General features: G+C 31.7%; 1 protein-coding gene across 1 annotated transcript; it reads right to left on the reverse strand.

Moving 5' to 3' along the window:
- Positions 1 to 3,197: 3,197 nt before the first annotated feature.
- On the reverse strand, positions 3,198 to 3,920 carry LOC126847690 (pre-mRNA-splicing factor CWC22 homolog). The gene has a single exon (XM_050588068.1). It carries the CDS (start codon positions 3,918 to 3,920, stop codon positions 3,198 to 3,200), a length of 723 nt encoding a protein of 240 aa, XP_050444025.1.
- Between the last annotated feature and the right edge of the window lie 15,451 nt (positions 3,921 to 19,371).

The raw sequence follows: 19,371 nt of genomic DNA on the forward strand, positions 1-19,371 counted from the left end.
CATCTACCATAAATAAAAAAAAGCCAGTACATTAGGGTTGGGGCATAGTGGGGACGGAGAGGTCTATAAAAACGTACTATCATATCCCAGATAGCAAAAACATAATAATAAAACGTCATTTAAATATTACGACTGTAGTGAGAAATATTACATTAATATTATTTCTTCATATCTTAAAGGCAACATTAATATTTGAGTAATATTATTTGCCCACCGCAATCAAATTTTAATAATATTTCTACCATAATTATAATATTACTCTTGTAATATATCGTTTATAATGTTAAAATAATATAATAACGTTAACATAATAATGTAAAGAAAATATTATATTTACATTATAGCATACTTTTTATAATATTTTAATAACGCTATTTTTGTATACAGAGAATGACCATTTATCTTGTTTTATTTAAAATAATAATTGTTGTAAATTATATTAATTAAATTCACAACAATTGAATGTGTAGACTGCAGTCACTCTATTTAATTTTTTCAAATTATGGATAGATGAATTAATGAATTAACTAGGTTATAGAAAGATTATTATATGAACAAATAATGACAATATAATACATAAAACAAAACAAATCTTCTTTTTATTTTAAATAACAATTTTGTTCAAATACATAATACATGTTAATATAATTTTACATTTTATATTTTACATTTTTTTTTTCCACAAGTCGAGATAGCGCACCAGACAAATGCGTTTTTATAGAACCTGCAATTTTGTCATTAGTGGCTTCTTTGTGGTTTTTCATATTTTTGATAGATTCTGTAAAACAAAGTGCAATAATTATTTTAAAAAAATCAGTTTACTTAAAAAGTATTAAGTAACTTCTATAGGTGTTGACATATAAGTCTTAATGGTATCAGGCATTCAATATTGTACTAGCGCAATAGCTGGTTAGATTCCACTGTCAATTTGTTAACCAACCCTTACATTTGTTTTGTTTTGCAGGACATTTACCCTGTTTAAATTATTGGTAGGTACAAATAATTAAATATTAATACACCGTACCATTACTTTTCAAGCATATTAGTACACATTTTTATTAAAATGTAAGCAAATAATAAATGTTGGACATTATTTATTATACTATTAAAAATAGTATATAATCATAGTGCATGTTGCTAAACTGCTAAACACTTTTTTTCCTTTTTGGCCAACACAACTATAATTTTTCAGTAGTTCATCTTAAAAAACCTGCCTTAATACTTCTCGAACTGTTAAAGTTAACTGTTTTTTTCGAAAAGCGTTTGATTTCAGCTATCTAAAATTTAAAAAAAAAAATGAATAAATAAACATAATTTTAAAAGCAATACATCTAAAAAAATAATTAAAAAAACATTAAGGTACAATATTATGTTATTAAACTATATATTACGATTAACTTACAACACTTGATCTGAATGTCCTTTCACTTAGTTTTCTTTCAAATTCAAACTATTAATATTAATTAATTAAATAAATAATATTTAATTAATATTATTTATTAACCTAACCTAACCGAAGGACGCGTCTCTTCGGTTGTTTTCGCCGAAGGTTTCGGTTCTCCGGTAGTTTTCGCCGGAAGTCACGCGCGTTCGCTTCTAACCGTACATTTCCTCGGGGAACGTCTCTCTCTCCGGACAATTCTTTCTGGAGGTCGGTTACTTCCCGACGAAGACCCGCAATCGCCGCGTTTTGTCCGGTGATTATGACATTTTGTCCACGTATACATTTGTCCATCGTCCCCATACGCGTGAACAGCTCTGTAAATCACCTCATATACGCTGGTTAGCTTGTCCCCAAACGTACTAATCTCCTCTCCTCCCCGATTACTCTGGTTATCGGAGTCCGACTGTTACTTTTGCTGTCACTTAAAATGCACTTACATGTTGCCGGTGGCCAATTTTTCAATTTTAAAATGACCACTGGCTCCACGTGAAGCCGGCGGCCTGTGTAGTCATAACACTCATAACAAACTGGCTATCCAGGGAGCCGGTGGTGGCGAACGTGTTAAGCTCGATACTGTTTCTGTAAATTATTAAATTATTATTATTATTATTATTCAATAGGCAACAATTTTAAAATTTTAAAATGCTTATTTTATTATATATACACAAAAAATACGCAATATGCAGTTGCATATGCAAAAACATATTTTTATGCAAAATATGCTCAAATAAATAGTGTCTGTATGGTATAAAAATGTCTGAAACGGATTTTGGTAAGGAAAATTCTTTGATAGGAGGACCCATAAATTACATACAATTGCATAATATGTACATGATGTAGTATGATGCATAAATCCGCGGTCTAGTTATTATAATAGGAAAGAAATTAATCTAATAGTTGTGTAATATTCCATAGATAAAATACTGTACAATTGATAGTGGTAAACTAATACTAAAAAAAACGCATGATTATTTTTACCAAGTCCAGGGGCGACTTCATGTAACTAAAAAAAATAAGTGTTATTTTATTATTTATACTCCACAATGGACATCGTCCAAGAAATTTATTACGACCACGATCCACGATTTTGGATGTCTAATATGGTGGAAAAATTAAAATTGTAAGTAATATTATACTGTATGTAGTATGTACAAATTATAATATACATAGGTTATAATAAATTCCTTTTTTTTTTTTAGTTTTTACTTGAATTTTCTTCCTTACGGAAATCGTAGACCCCGTATATAAACACCGTTTAATAGTGTCAGATATTAGAGAACCTGCAAAAAAGACAGAAGATAAAAAAGCGAAAAAGAAATTATTTGAAATTATTATATATGTCCAGCACTTAAAGTTTATAGCGCATACTCGTACCATTATACAATTATTATTCGATTGATGAATTATTATAAATATATTTTCAATTATTAATTTTGGATTTATAAATTAATAATCTTTTCAGAAAGCATAAAATACTGATTTTTAATAATTTTGTTTGATGGCCAATAATTTCTTGTTGAACTCAATTGAGGTGTATACTTTTTAAGATTTTCAATAAAAAAATTGTTTTCTTATAATGTAGAATTTCCCTCATCCATCTTTTTAGATTATTAAAATTGCCACCTTTACTGTTCGCTATTTTTAGCCCTCCCATCCATTTAATAAATAAAACTATCAACATTACAAATATTGATGGTCACAACCGTTTTATTGTACATTGAACATATACGATTTCAAGAGGTATTTTTTTGGTTTAAATGTTATTGTTGTTGGTTTCCTTGTTGGTTTGTCCGCTGTTGGCATGTTCATTTGACCGGTGTTGTTCGGAATTGTTTTGTTGTGTCTCGGTGTTGATCTTGTTGTCAGACTGCTGATTTTTGCTTTCCGTTTCGTTTTTCTTTGCATGCTTTTCGTCCTTCTTGTTAGCTCTTGTAGTAGAAGTCGATTCACCGAAATTGACCATAACGCAATCTTGGTCGTCCGTTTTTGAACGCTTGCGTTGATTTTTCTTACTGGACGTCGATCTACGTTTTCTGCCTCTCGATCTATTACTTCTAGATCTTCTTGTCGTCCTAGCACGTCTTTGACTAGAAGATCTGGATCTACTTTTTTTGGAGGTGGATTTTGAACGACGGCTTTTACTAGCCGACACTGACTTTTTATAGGTCGTCTTCATACGTCGACCACTTCTAGACGATCTACCCTGACATTTACTGGACGTGGCACGGCGACTTATACCTTTAGATCTTGACAGCGATCGTCGGCCGGTAGACCTACAACCACTGCGACTTCTTCTAGAAGCTTTAGATCTAAATCTTCTGCGCATACATTGTCTGTTATTTAATCTGCCTCTTGGTCTTGAACAAGTATGTATCAGATCGGACCACATTTCTTCGTTAGACTCTACTCTCATTGCCGATGTCTCCGAACGCTTGCCAGCCCCATGAGCTAAGCTATTGAGCTTGCGATTGACCATAGATACTTCTTATTCGACTAAATTTCTTTAAAAACTTAATTTTTTTAATTCTTTAGTTGAAATAAACAAAGTATAATATTGATATTCGATATAAACAAGTATTTATGGCCAGTTATAATAGTTAAATAGTTTTTAATATCATTTATTAATTTAATAGTAACACATCATAGGGAATTTTTAAGCTTAAATGACGAATCAAAACCATTAAATATAAATGAAAATGTCTGATATGGGTGGTGGATTCTTCGCGTTATTGTAAAATAATAACAACTATTCTTCAGTATCGCGGTTGGTATTTTATTTAACGGAAGTGTTTTTTAGTACGTGAAATAAAATACAAAATAAAAGTCGCCAGAGGTTGACTTGAATAAGCTCAAGGGGAAGGGACTTATAAATTCATACAAAAAGGTTCCTTATTATGATGGGAGTGAACACTGTACAATGAGCATTGGGGATTTTGGGAGACTTGTTGATGAATAGGGTAGCTTGAATATGCGCCTAGACATATATGTTGGCGGGATAGTATTATGATGTAATTCTTTCAATAAAACACTCCAAAATACTTTTACTTCCAGATGCTGCAAACATATTTAAAATATAATTTATAATAGACGAGGCAGATTTATTGCAGAAAGATGAATGTTGAGTGGATATAGACAAAATAAGAATTAACACATTATTGCTCAAATAATGAGCTATGGGTAATTGATTTATTTGAATCCCAAAAAAGTGCCTTCATCTCTTACTGTTAATAGACCATCGTCGACAAACATGCTTTTAATTTCTGTAATAAATACACAAGGATCTGCGTTTAAAATTATACTTAAGCACTTAATAAATTCCGCTGATGTTAATTGTACTGGGCAAATGTGGAATTAACCAAACTTTCCTTCAAAAAACAGGTTAGAAAAACATTTGACATCAATCCTACCTTCGCAACTGTCCAATAGTGTAGCGTTTACTTTCAATGTTTGATGCAAGGCACTGATTAGCACGCTCTGTCGTTTCTCATGTAATGGAAGTATGAATAGAATGAATATTCATCGCTCGTATATTGTTCTTCCTCTTCAGAAATTTGGGTTAATAATGCCTCCCTGACGCGTCTACTACATTTTTTTCAATCGTAATACTGTTATCTACAACTTCATGCAAGATGAACTGAATATCATCGTTTATATTAGCTAACAGGTCATCTAGATTGTAATGAAGAATAATATAGCGTAATAGACATCATTTGATTTCGAATATACGAGTGCTCTGTATACCGGGTGATTCTCTACGGGACACTCGATATCTTAGAATATATATATTTTTTTATTCTATTATAGTTATTAGTTGAGACAAATTTTATATATTTTTCAAAATTATAACACCATACGCTATGCGTTAATACCATATCAACTTTAGACTTTTCAATGACAGCCCCCAATTTTTTTTTTTGGTTATTGTGTTTATTTTTTAAAATTTTAATTTTAGACGAAAAAACTAGCTAAATTTGAGAAGTTTTTTAAAAGTTACCAAACCATGGCTATAAAGGAAATTTAATCTAGTTTTTAAATATTACCATTTCTTTTGCATAAATTAGTGTTTTATTTTCATTTTTCGTAAAATGAGATTAAATAGAGTCTTTAAAGTGGAGGCCCAAGAACAGGGAGCTGTGTAATAAATTGAATGTTAAGAGTTATATAAGGCAAACATTTTAAGTAGACTATTTTGAAAACAGGTTTTAAACATAGAAAAATTGCAAGGAACCTTAAAACTCATGAATTTGACCTTACTAATCCAATTCTGTGTGTGAGCAACATGAATCTGATATTCATTTTGTTTAAAAAGTAATTGACTAAATTTCAGCCAAATTTCTTTAATTTGTATTAAAATTTCCCAAATTTCGGCAGGGATGACAGTTTTTTTTTTAATTCTTTCAGATTTTTTTATAAATAGTGGATACTTCCTCATATTTTGCTTGTTTCACGAAAAAATTCAGTATAAGTAAGAAATAACGTGTTTTGTGAGATTTTGTTAGTTTTGGCGAACTTAAAATAATAATTGTTAAACAAAATTAAATTTTGAAAACGAAATTTAACTTCAAAATTGTTGTAGTTGTAATAATTATTACAGCTGATAAGCAACCGAATTGACGTTGAAAACAATGCGAGATAACATAAATTTGTTCGACCATGTCTTAGAACCGTCATATATAAAGAATTATGAACAACTTTTCAACGGGAGCTATGCTGTTTCTGGGTTTCCCAACTATCAAAAAAAAAACAACTAGCTAAAAATGGAGAACAATTCTGAGAATGACTTATGTCCGCCTAAATCTGCTATTTTGCCCACTGTGCGTCGTCTGATGGGTACTAGAAGAATTAGCCATTTGTGCTAGGTGTATGTTCGTGGTTACTTTGTTAACTGATTTTTACCGCTGACCCTCAAAAACAATACTATTGAGAACGAATTTACGTGCAACCTTGCCATAGCGTTTATTTAGCTATCGAACTATTCAGCACATTGTATGTTAATAAAATATTCATAAGTTATAATGATTATACCAACATTTAATAATTATGAATCTGCATGTTGTATTTTTTTGGTCATAAATTATCACTGGTTTGCAAAAAAAATTTTTTTTTCTCCTTATTATTCTCATGCATGATAACATATTTGGTGCTCTAAACACGGAATTTAACATACAAATAAATACAGCACATATATTTTGAATATCATGTCTATTTAATCAAAAAACAATATCATCAAAGTAACAACAAATATAAAAAAGTGAAAAAAGACTACGGTCTAAGTTTTACAGTGAAAAATGCTAATTTTACAGTCACAAGTTATAGAAATATCAGTATATTTCTCTCATTATGGTAATATAATTCAAATTATTTTGTAGTTTTTTTCCTTTTCATCGTTTCCATCGAAGTTTCTCGGCGAATCGACCAACAAAAATCAGCAAGCATTGCGGCTGACCATTTTCCATTGTAGCGTCTTTCAATATGTATAATATCCTGATGAAACCTTTCACCATGCTCATCTAATACGGCACCAAGATTTTCCGGAAAGAAATCTACATGAGAGTCCAAAAAAATGAACTTTGAGTGACATATTGCACCTTAAAGCTTTATAAGCAGAAAGAAGCTCTCGAATGATTTGTCGGTAGTTATCAGCTTTTGTACTACGAAAATTCATATCGAAAAATCTAGACGTGATAGAAAAAATCGACAACCGGGAACAGATTCAGAGCATCAAAATCTTCATATTTATGACATCATTTTTTGAAGGAGGATTTTGTTGCAGACCAGTGAAATTAACGTATATAAATAAAATGCGTAATAAAAATAAACATATCATAATCTTAAGTTTAGTTGTAATAATATAAGAAAAAATGAGACACTGAGTAAAAGCATTTGCCTTAAAATCATAAAAAAGTATTTGTAAAAAAAGTTCATACAAATAGTTTTTGTTCTATATACCTGGATATCGTAAGCCAACATACTTCAAATATTTTAATAAATTACCCGAATTCGTATTTTCTACATCACTTATATTATGTATTATGAATGTCTAAAAATGCATCTTCGACTTTCTTATGATTTAAAAACTGAAGACCAAAAAACATTTTAAGCCACTTTCCTAGGTAATCAGACTTTGTATATGCGTTTCGAAGTTTATTTTCGCTATTTAACTAAACAAATTAAATGTGTTAACTAAATTATAATATGTACCTATATTTTATCGTAATAATTTTTTAAGTTTTTTACTTTTTTGTATATTATTTTGATGTATATCTTTTTACCAAAAAACAAAACTTAAACTACCATATTGTACAGGATTCATTCTTTCAGAAACGCAATATAGGGGAGAGGCTTCGGTTGTGCTTATGAAACCTTTAACTGTATGTATATTTAATAGTTTATTTATTATCGGTAAGGACGATGTGTCGGCTGAGTGGTAAATGTGTGATGCGTCAGTGTAACAGTTAGTTGACTAATAACAGTTTGTTTATTTACATTATTAGTGGTTTTTAAGTTTTATTTATAAGATATATTTTTTAAAGTGATTATCTAGAAAAAAAAGTTTTCAAAAAGGGAAAAAATTAATTTAAAAAATTAAATTTACTACTAACGTCCATACTTCATTGTCGCGTGGGTCTATCAGACCCCATTTCTAAAAATTCGTAAAATATGGATAGAAAGTTCATTTTTTTTTAATTCAAAGACAGTAGTTTATCATATGATACATAAATATGGATAAAAATTGAATAATAAAAAAATAAAATACAAAACTATGTGCGTTACTAAAAATTGTGTTACGAAAAACAACATAAACTTCAAAATTTCATTAAAAAAATGTTGGTTTGTAAAAAATAATATTTTAACTTAAAAATCTTATTTTTAAGACAATAAACAAAATTACATAAATGTGAGAGTATTCACATTTATACAACCCCTTTTCTTAGTTTAGTTTTATTATTATATATAAATCCTTACATACTGTTTCAATATATTTGTGGCACATAATTATTTTACATGTTGGATATGAATTTGTTGCTTTTATATCCTTGTTTCTTAGACAAACTGCACATCTTATTCGTTTTCCTAAAACTGAACCGTTCAGGAAGTTTTTCTTCACCAACTAAATGAGACGCCTTTTGTCTGAGAGATCTGGGAAGATATTTTTAAACCGCTCGTTTTTTTAGTTGAACCTGTAGTAATGATAAGCCCACTTCTTCTAAACATTTTCTTTGAATTAGTTTATTGTTTCTGGTATTACGAGCTATACCAGCTCTTTAGCAAAGATATTTAGGTTTAATATACTGTAATGGATTACTGAATCCAGCCAAGTTTACGACATAACCGATTTCTCCTTGAATATTAATAATGTGCACGACCTAAATGAGTTATTCTATACTTTGTATGTAACCAAAAGGTAAAAAACGTCATAAATTGTAAAATCCAATTATAAATTGTAAAAACCAATTTATTTATGCAACTATAAGAAATCATATATTTTGTACAACTAAAGATTGTAAAAACACACAAACAAACACATTAAATATTGTATAAATCATCTATCCGACAATGTTCCGCAATTAACAGTGGACAGCTTAGCCATTCACCAACAACCCGGACTCGAGGATTAACGATTGCACAACTGGGAAAAGGTCACCGAGGCGGAGATTCGAAGGACTCCTTCCACTACAACCGGATGGCCATTTTGTGTAAATACCAGCCGTTTCACCAGAGCGAGTCAGAGTGTTCTGGCTGCGTATTATCTATGATATACCTGAAACAAAACACTCATTTTACTGTTTGTGTATTAAATTAATGCTTGTTATAATACATATCTTACCTTATTTTGTGATTGAAAGTATTCATTTCATTTAAAAAACTTCCAACTTCCTTCTTGAACTTTTGTGTACTAAGTCTCCAAAGGCCACAGACTTGAGAGAACTTTACAATACGTATAAAAATCTAGAAACCATCATCTCACGATGGCAGGGCTGGTCCTTAAAGACCCGTTAAGCTTGATGAGGATATGTATAAAAGTTGGGACTCTGGGATGACCCTATTTTACTTATCTTTTCCTGAACAGCCTGGAAAGTACTTCAATTATTTTTAGTATTTGGAAATTGACCTATACCAAAATTTGGCATAATCTAAATTCGGCATTTATAGTATGTTTTGTAAGGGAGTGTATTAAAAAGTCACGCATTGTAAAAAATGTAGTTTTGTTAATTTTAAAAGTGTAGTGTTAATGTTAAAAAATGTCAAATGAACAATATTTATTATCGTCTAGCGATAATTACTATAGTGATAAGGGTAGCAGACGTATACGGCAAAGAAATTAAATTATACATATTTCATATTTTTTTTATTAAAAAAATATTTGACATTTCCATGTCGGGAATAGGGATGGAGATGGGGGTGGTGATGGGGATGGGGATGTTAAGTTTTTTAAAAAATTTATTCGTTACTTCAACGAGACATGAAAATGCTCTTACGTGGTTGCAGACTCATCTAAAAAATGATTTTCTTTCTCTTTAGAAGCATAGCTTCTGCCAGGGGTCCCGTGATTCACACAGCTTAATTTGTATTATTTTTTAATATATCTTAAATTATTTTTAACCAAAAAACAGCAATTACAGGGTAGTAAGTATAATTACAATAATAACTTTACATTACAATAATAATTTGAATTTAATTATAAATGATAAATTCGCTTTTTAAATTTATAATAATAATTAGCTCGCTCCAGCATTTATAAAAAAACTCACCTTTACATTTGTAAAGAACATTTCATTCACAGATCAGACAAGCTACTTAGGTACTTGGGGGAAAGGTAGAAATCCCAAATACGTTTAGGTTAAGTTAGTTGTTAAAAATATATAGCTTGAAAGCGCGCACTTAACTGTTTATAGAAATAGATATTAATTAAATGTAGATACTGAAAATTAATAATAATAATACCGTAAATTAGGGTGAATAGCAACACTTTTGAACTTTGAAGTGTAATTAAAACTGTTCTATTTGAGATACATAGTTCATCAATACGTCAAAATACTGGTCTCTGCGAGTATTTTAAGTATGTTTTATCAACATTTTTTCATATATCAAAAGAATATTTTATATATTTTTAATGTGCTCTGTTTCTATTCACTCGCAAGATGGTGTCAATAGAAACATTCATGGTTTTCTTATGCATCATTATTGTATTTTACAAACGGAATGATGAATAGAAGCAATTTTTGATATTTAAAAAAAAAAAAGACAAAATTGTCAATGTAATAAAATATTTTATTTGATTTTACACCAAATATATGTTATATGAACCTTCTTGGTAATATTTGGTAAACTTAATATTTAAATAAACAATCAAATAATAAATATAGATAAAATCAATGATTACAATTGTTAATTAACATGTAAGTTTCGGCAGCAAAAACTTGAAAATTTCTATTCGACAGTAAAATATTAAACAAAAGGTATTTAAACATTTTACAGTTATAAATATTCTAATTATTTTATTTTTGTCTTTAAATGAACATTTCTTAGTTATTATATAAATATTTATACTAACAAAATATATTAGTATAACGAATAAAAATACTTTATTCGAACATTTAAATAAGTGGGGTTATTATAAAAATAAAATTGTATAAGCCCATCAAAAAAAAAATAATTTAAAAAAATCGAATGAGCGGATCACAGAACAGCGTACGGTAATCCGTAACAGACTAAACACACCGATGACCACGGCACTTAGTGAGCAGCGCTGTTGACACAGATATAAATGACAATTACTTTTAAATTATTCTATACTTCGTGTACATGGTTACCATCTAATGCAGCTCCACAGTGAGCCATTTGCCGTTTGGTCTCAAATTCATTTGTCAATGTAGCTGCTAACATTTCTCCAACACTGAGAATATTTGGTCGTAAAGGAACCTAACCTAACCGTTATAAGGAAGGACCAACAAGTACAAATAAATCTTCAAATGCGCGTGAACAAAATTTGATTATAGCTAACCGCAACGGTTGAACAATGTCCTACATTAGTATACAGCGCTACAAACAAATTAATGAATCAATAATCACACTACATCGTGTCGTGTTGTGTGATTATCTTATCGCATATACATAATATAAAAACACCAATATAAAAATGATTAAAATACCAATAATAGTATGATTTCATCTTATCCCCTGTCAATCCCATCACTTTTCATCGATGACGGCTTAAGAATTATGTAAAACATGTGCATGTCAAAAAACGTTAGCAACAGAGCCAGAAATTCAGATCAGAAATGTTTTTCAATTAAGTAGGTATTCTAGTAAACCATTTTTTTTTTGTTGCAAAGTTGAAAACATTTAAATTTAACATGTAACAACAACTTAATTAGTTGTTATAAGGTTTTCTTTAAGTAACTATGAGGTGTTTAAAGTAAAAATTAATCAAAAATTAAAACTGTTAAAAAACATATTTTTTATTAAAAGCTTCAGTTCTAACTACATCACTTTACTAATTGGTTTAACGAATAATCAAGTTTAGTACACTCAACCAAACTGTCTAGAAATAACGTCAACCGCCATAGGCCGTAAAATAATGAAACACGCATCTCTGCCAGCTAGAGCACGTCGGTCGTTTTCAGTCCACTATTGTTCGATTGTTAATAAATTATATTATATTATGATAGTGATCACTGTGTTGGATGCTCATATATTATATTATATAAATATTGGTCATGGTGCGAGTGTGTTTCGGTTTGTTGTCGTTCGCCATAATATATATTAGTCAACAATAATAAAGTATAATATGGTTATAGTATAAATACTAGTATAATAAAATATAGTCTAAATGGTTAAATAGTACGCGTCAGCTGAATCAAGACGATTGCGGCGACGAATTTCCAGCACGATATTGTGTTGCGAAGACACCCGCTGATTGTGAGGGTGGCAAATTCCAATTTGTTTCGCACGAAGATGGACAGGTATTGGTTTGACCTACATTGGCTGGGCTTCTTCCGGAGTATGTCGTAGTCTTGCAAAGCGTAGTAGTCGGGCAATTTTGTCGTAGTAATTCTCGTAGAATTGGTTGCTGGCGATGTCGACAAAGTAATAACCGTTGTAGTGGTAAAATTGTCCGATGCTGTGGTATTCGTAAGTGTCACATTAGACGTCACACTAGTCCCATTAGTTCTTTGTGATTTTACAATCTTATTCATCGTGTACTTGATAGTCTCGTTGATCCAAGCGGAGTATCGAAATATCGATACAATATAAATAAAACTATCTTTTCGGGAATTTACTAGTGTATGATTGGTGCACTTATACTTTGTCGAAAACTTATCCATCAAGCTAAAACCGAACAACCCGATGGGGGCTTGATCGTTTTTCCACGTGTGATTTGTCAACGGATCGTTTATGTCATTCAGATGGCAAAATACTGGGCCTCCGTAATCGCCTAATTCGCATAAAACCAACGTTGATTTCCAATCGCTTGGATTGAATCTTGCGCATACGTATTCCGTCCATTCATAAATCCTAAAATACAGTCAAATCGTTATAATTTACATAATACATTATCGCTGGTATTATCTGCTATAGGAATAATGCGTGTAGCATATGCGTTCTAGCATGTTATCAGGACAGAACAGTCATAAGAGTGCAGAGAATATTTCTCTCATTTGCGGATTATGGGCATACCTCACCCACTTCACAATCACTTACCAGTGTAAGATCTGTGTTAGTCTATATAATCTTTCAGATAGGTGTCCTAAAGAACTCCGCTGCGGCCCTGATGGCTCTCAAGGGAGAATGAGGAAGCGGAGAGAACAGTCTGCCGATTATGTAAATAAATTACACCATTATTCACAATTGTATGAAGTAGTTTTAAGAGAAATTGTATATATATAAATTCTTCCGAGATCCGATGTGAATATTATTATTGGACCCCAACCCCGGAGATGGTGTGTTAGAATAAGGCAAATATTTTAGTCTTATGTAGAAAGGGTGTGTGGAACACCCTCTCAACAAAGTTGTATATCGTTTGTTTGAATGCAATAAAGAACATAGGGGGGGAAAAAAGGTGTGCTAAAATAAACAATGCCTTTCTATATTAAGCCATAATGTAATTTTAATTTAAAATATTTTGTGTGCTTATGTTTCTTGGAGATTTAGCACGTATAGAATAATTATAATAATGCGTTGCAAATATTTTAGTTAAAAGTTACCTACTTAACCAACCCTAGGTCTTGGCTTAACAATATATTAGCTTCGTTACGTAGCTGATGAAGTAATATTATTATAAAGTAATATTATTATGAAGTAATATTATTAGTATTCTTGTTTATTTTTGTACTGGACCCTTAATATCTCATAAACCGCTAAATCGATTTCTTCATTTATCAAGTCTATACATTAGAAATCGTTCTTAATTAAATGAACAATTTAAAATGTTTTCCCTTTTTACATGAAAATCGAGAAAAACATCCTAAAATTTGATATATTTTTTAAAAACTGTGTTTTTTTTTAAAAAATAACATTAGTTATAAGTTTGAATGGAGTATTTTTTAGATAAGTAATTACAAAAACCATTTTAGTTAAAAAACGTGAAACCTTTATATTTCTTCACTAATTCGACTGTAATATAGGAATCAAAGTCTTAAACTTAGACTGAAGTAATCTGGATAGGGGCTGTCTTATTTACGATTTTTACCAAGTATCAAATCGCTTTTTACAGAATAATTTTTTTACCAATTAATACTGATCGTTTATACAGTACTGTGACTACCTCGATTTTTTGAAAATTACAAAATTACTCTGAAAATTCAGCTAAGTACTTTTATAAGTAAAAAACTCCCATTTGGGAACCTTAATTGGTCCTAGCGTGACAATCCTACGGGCCCCAGTCAGCGGGCTTGGAAAAGATTCGCACAGTACATTTTTAATGTACTGCAATAGTTTCATTTCTAATCTTAATTGGTAGGAAGGAACTGGTCCTCCAAGTTGAAAGTTGAGCGACCGGCTAACGACCTTTACTGGTTAAAAATCGATTGTGAAGATTTTTACAAAATTTCGGAAATATGATTATATAAACGGGAACGAATAGAAACCGGAACGGAAAAAACATGGCCCGTTAAGCTACATGATGATGATTAGGCAAAAAAAGTCTGCATGAAGCATCCAATGATAATGGAAGCAATTTAATCAATTGTGCAATCTCCAGATAGCTTGTGATAAGTAGTACATATTTTCAAAGGAAAAACATACATAAGCATACGTGATCAGTTCCAAACAAAGACACAGATGATCATGTCATTATAGATAAACGTTATCAGGTGCGGATGAAGACTTAGACGACTATTTAGTGGTAACAAATTTTTCGCTCAAACTTAAGCTTAATGAAAAGACACCAACAAACAAGTAAAGGTGCTCTAGACAGAGACAAGATCAAACGTAATGCTGAAATTAAAAACATTTAAATGGTTAGTAACTGTGAAACTCACCAAACACAACCTCAACCTCAGCCTGGGAAAAAATCAAAGACTCGCAAATTAAAGCAGCAGAAAGCTTGAGGCTAGGAAAAACAAGTAAGAAAAACCACTGGTTCAATGTTGAATGATTGCCAAGAAGCAATCAGAAAACGTCAGAAAGCAAAATCAAACATGATAAAATACCCTACTAAAGATAATGCCAAAGATAATTTTTTAAAAATGTAAAATTCTTTAAGAAACGATTTAAAGCACGGACGACTATTATGAAAGATCCAAAATGAGATCCTAAGATGATTGTAGAAAACTTTAATGAGTACTTTGAAATTCTTCTAAACGACAGCGCAGTAAAAGTACTACCGTTCATATAAAAAGGTGGTGTATCAAACCGCCGAACCAGAATTATCCGAACCCAGTATAGACGAAATTGAGCTAATAGTAAAATCCTTAAAAAATAACAAAGCGCCCAGGGTAAAGCAATACCAACCTAAAACTACTGAAAATTGCAGGAAAATATCTTTTAAAATCCCTTCATAACCTTATTTCGTATGTATGGAATATTTGACAAAATTAAAAATTACTGGAACACAGCTATCCTGTGCCCAATCTTTAAGAAAGCCGACCCAACAAACCCACTCCACCAAGTCCGGAATTAGGCTGTATGTCCAGTAGCCTTTCACGCTACTGTACCAGAGCTCCTATTTTTAGTTTCCACTTGTCCTCGCCTTTTATTATTATGGCTACGTTGTCCGCAAAAGCCGGTTACTGCTGAGGAGTCATAGGGCCAGTGTTGGGTGTTTTTCTGGGTCTTCTTATGATGTCCGATGCTGGACTTAATAAATACTAATTTCATTAATAATATAAATATAAAATAAAATAAAATACATTAAATAGTCTTTAAAAATAAATAAAAATGTAAGTGTGTTAGATATTTTGCTTCAGCCAATGGGTGGCTACTGGATTTTTTCTGGGTGTCTGGAAACTATATAATGCAGTCAAGCCAGGTAACTAAGTTTCAGGGCTGGTGAACTTCCATCCAGCTTACCCATGATGACTGACCTCATAGGGCATGCTCCACGGATCGCGCTCTATCTGGTCGCAAAGTTCCTTCCACTTGAGATCTTTCGCTCTTTTGATTGCCTTGACCAGCTCTAATTTAGCCTCTTTGAACTTCTCCAGCTTGTTGCCACACTCTCCAGGATCCTTTTCTTCTTTTATTTCTTAGCACGTTTATTGTCGTAGACCACCAGTGTACCGATCTCCTCTTGCTGGAAATGGACGTCGCTTTTGTACTGCAACACTAAGTTATGGCTCTCGAAACGTTGATGCTCTCTTCCGGGGTTAGGGCGTCCGTGTTGAGTAGAGATCTGGTCTCTAATACTTTCTCCGGTCGGTAGTAGTCCAGCTTAACTTTGGGCCTACCTTTCTGGTCTCTGCTTGGGGTTAGCTGGTGGGCAACTTATTGTATACTTAATCTCTACTGCTATATTAAATAGAATCAAAAAGTAAACCTATAAGACTAATTAGAAATTGTAATTCGAACATTTTCTGTAAAGTACGTTAATTAGGAGAAATATTAAGACAGTTTGAGGTTAAGTATGGACTAAGGCAAGGGGATGCGCTGTCTCTTATTATTTTCAACTTAGCCTTGACAAGAGTAATAAGAGAAACGCAAAATAATAGGAAAGTTTACGTGATCGGAAACAATACGTTGTTAGTTTACGCTATTATTATCTTTGGATAATTCAAAGCAGAGTTAATAACGAGCAAACTGGTAGAAAATAGTAGAAAAGTGGGACTTGGAATTATTAAAAATAAAATAAAATATATGATTATTACGAAAAAGCCGACAATCATGCAACACCACAGAGTTTAACAATCCATATTTGAACAAGTTGAAGATCTTAAATATTTGGGGGTTAATATAAACCAAAAAAATAACATGCATAATGAAGTAAGTCTCGGCAAATAGAGGATATCACACTATGAGAAGTATGCTGACATCAATGTTGCTATCAAGAGAAACTAAATTGAAGCTTTATATATCCTATCTACTCTCTATTGATATGTATACCCGTGAGACCTAGACAAAAACGGAAGGCGATTAACTAAGACTTCAAATAGTTGAGAGAAAAATCCTAAAGACTATATGTACACTAACAGGACCTATACCAAACCAGGAGTCAGAAAGTTATGAAAGAAAATGAAGAAATCAAAAGCATTCTCAATGGACCAAATAAACAAAAAAGGCCAAAAGCTTAAAGACTGGAGTGGGCTGGTCATTTATGGTGGGCAAAAGATAGGCTAATACATAAGGCATTAATTAATAAACCCAACGAAAAGAGGCCAAGAAGTAGGCCACCTTGAGCGTTGGCTTGACAGAGTAAACAAAGACTTGGATAGCCCGGTAACAACGAGAATTGAAGATGCTGATGACCGGGAACATTGAAAAAACTTGGTGGAAGAGGCAAAAGGCCTTAATGACATGTAAGCCATTATAAAACAAATGTAATAATACACACCTATGCAGTAGCAAAAATGAATTCCTACCCATACATTCAAACGATACCCAAAAAAGTTATTCTAAAGAGGTTTAAAAACTGAATGCTTTTCATTATATAAAAATTATTTTGTAAGCTGCTCGATATTTTAATACATCTGTACGGTTGCAAATATATTACACTCATACATAAATGATTGCTAGTTAGACTGAATAAAATGTAATTTCCCATTTTGAATTTGGTTCCCATTCTGCCCTCGACTGCGAATTCTTTATCAGCAATTATGTTGTTAGTAGTACGCGCCAATAGAAGGTAATATACTACTAACTAGTTGGTACTTACGATACATGACAGCCAGCTCCTTTCTTTATGGTCATGGTTTTAGAATTGAATCGCGGTTTAATCATTGGATTTCCCGATGTGTTAGCGAACCCACCGAAAGGACTGAACCCGATAAGTTTACAGTTCTTTAACTGCATAAAATCTTCAGGAGCTTGCAGATACATCGCAAAAGAGGATATGTTGCCAAAAGTAGCGTTCATTAGGATTATGGCTGGCTCGTGCATTCTATTTTGTTTTAAATTGTCAGCTAAAGCAAGCGTTTTTAGTGGTTTGGTAATGTTTAACACCGTGTTGTAACTTTTGTGTTCTAGTTTTCCTTCAACATCGTAATTGGTAGGACACGCTTGTAAGTATATCTAAAACAGAGAAACAAGCAAGTTAACCTATCCTAGCTTATACGTAGTTTTATTAATCTGGCAAATGCACAGGCCCAAATTGAGGTATGATGACTACTTATTACAAATTTTTCAACTTGATTGCTTGTATTTAATACGTTTGTCACTTGTTCGTTGCTTACTTTAAAGTTAGTTACATTTTCAAAGAAACGACTGCCGTTAAGTTTCTAGGGCAATATAGTAAATTTCGAAAGGGAACTTTAGAGTTGTTTTAGTGTAGATACAGCCTAGCCATCTGTTCCAAGAACCCACTAACTATTTTGCACAGTCGCTTCAACCTAGCCTAGTCAACTAGCAAACCAAAAACGTTATAATATAACTAAGCATTTTCGTCAGCTTTATGGGATACCGACAATTTCAAAGGAGTTTTGTATAGGCAATAATTTTTGTGCATACGAAAGTGTCGATTGTTATGTTAGTGTGTAAAACAATATTAGTGTGCGTGCAATTTTACTTCTTTGATCGCACTACTCTTATTATCGTTCATTAAATATAGCAATAAATCCGTCACACCACTTTTCAGCGCGTAAAAAATGTCTAAGGATAATCAAGTTCCTGGTGAACGGAGCAGTCTTAGCGCATACTTACCTATAAACAAATATCAGATTAAATGTATCTAGGGTTTAACAAAGTTTTTTTCGATAATAAGTATCAAAAAAAGGTACCAAGTCATAGATCATAAAATTATTTATTTTGCCTAACCTAACATAACCTATCCAGTCCTCAACAGTACTATCGATAAACGTTGACAAATCAAAAAAACTCTGACCATCATCCAGCTTTCTGGTTGATATCCAAATGCTAGGCATGCTCTGTATATTTAACATTGTGTGAAAGGATTATGTCCAATTCTTCCTATAAGAGACTGGAAATAATTCAACATTCTGCAGATTTATACTTTTTAAAGTATTTAATAGCCCATTTGATGCCGTCCGGTGTATTCACTTTTCTAGATAATTCTGGGAGTGCAAAACTGGAAGAAAATTGTTCAAGATCAAGAGAGATGAAGGGATGTAATGATGACGGTAAAGACTATAATAGAGTAGTAAATGCAATCAAGATAATGATCATGTGTTTTTTTGTTATTTACACGTTAAATATGTTCAATGATGACAGCGTTTACCTAACAATTCAATTAGTCTGAGGAATTAACCGTTATTTTTTATTATACAAAACATCTGAACATATTATTCAGAAATTGTTTTAATGAATATTAATTA

Source organism: Adelges cooleyi, unplaced genomic scaffold (genome assembly GCF_023614345.1).
Source record: "Adelges cooleyi isolate 19-005CV unplaced genomic scaffold, UGA_ACOO_1.1 ACOO_flye_CR_arks_rails_tigmint_CR_PRNA_117, whole genome shotgun sequence".
Lineage (NCBI taxonomy): Eukaryota > Metazoa > Arthropoda > Insecta > Hemiptera > Adelgidae > Adelges > Adelges cooleyi.

What these genes read in the sequence shown, in the direction of transcription:
- LOC126847690 (XM_050588068.1), bottom strand. Translation starts at nt 3,920, where the DNA reads ATGGTCAATCGCAAGCTCAATAGCTTAGCTCATGGGGCTGGCAAGCGT.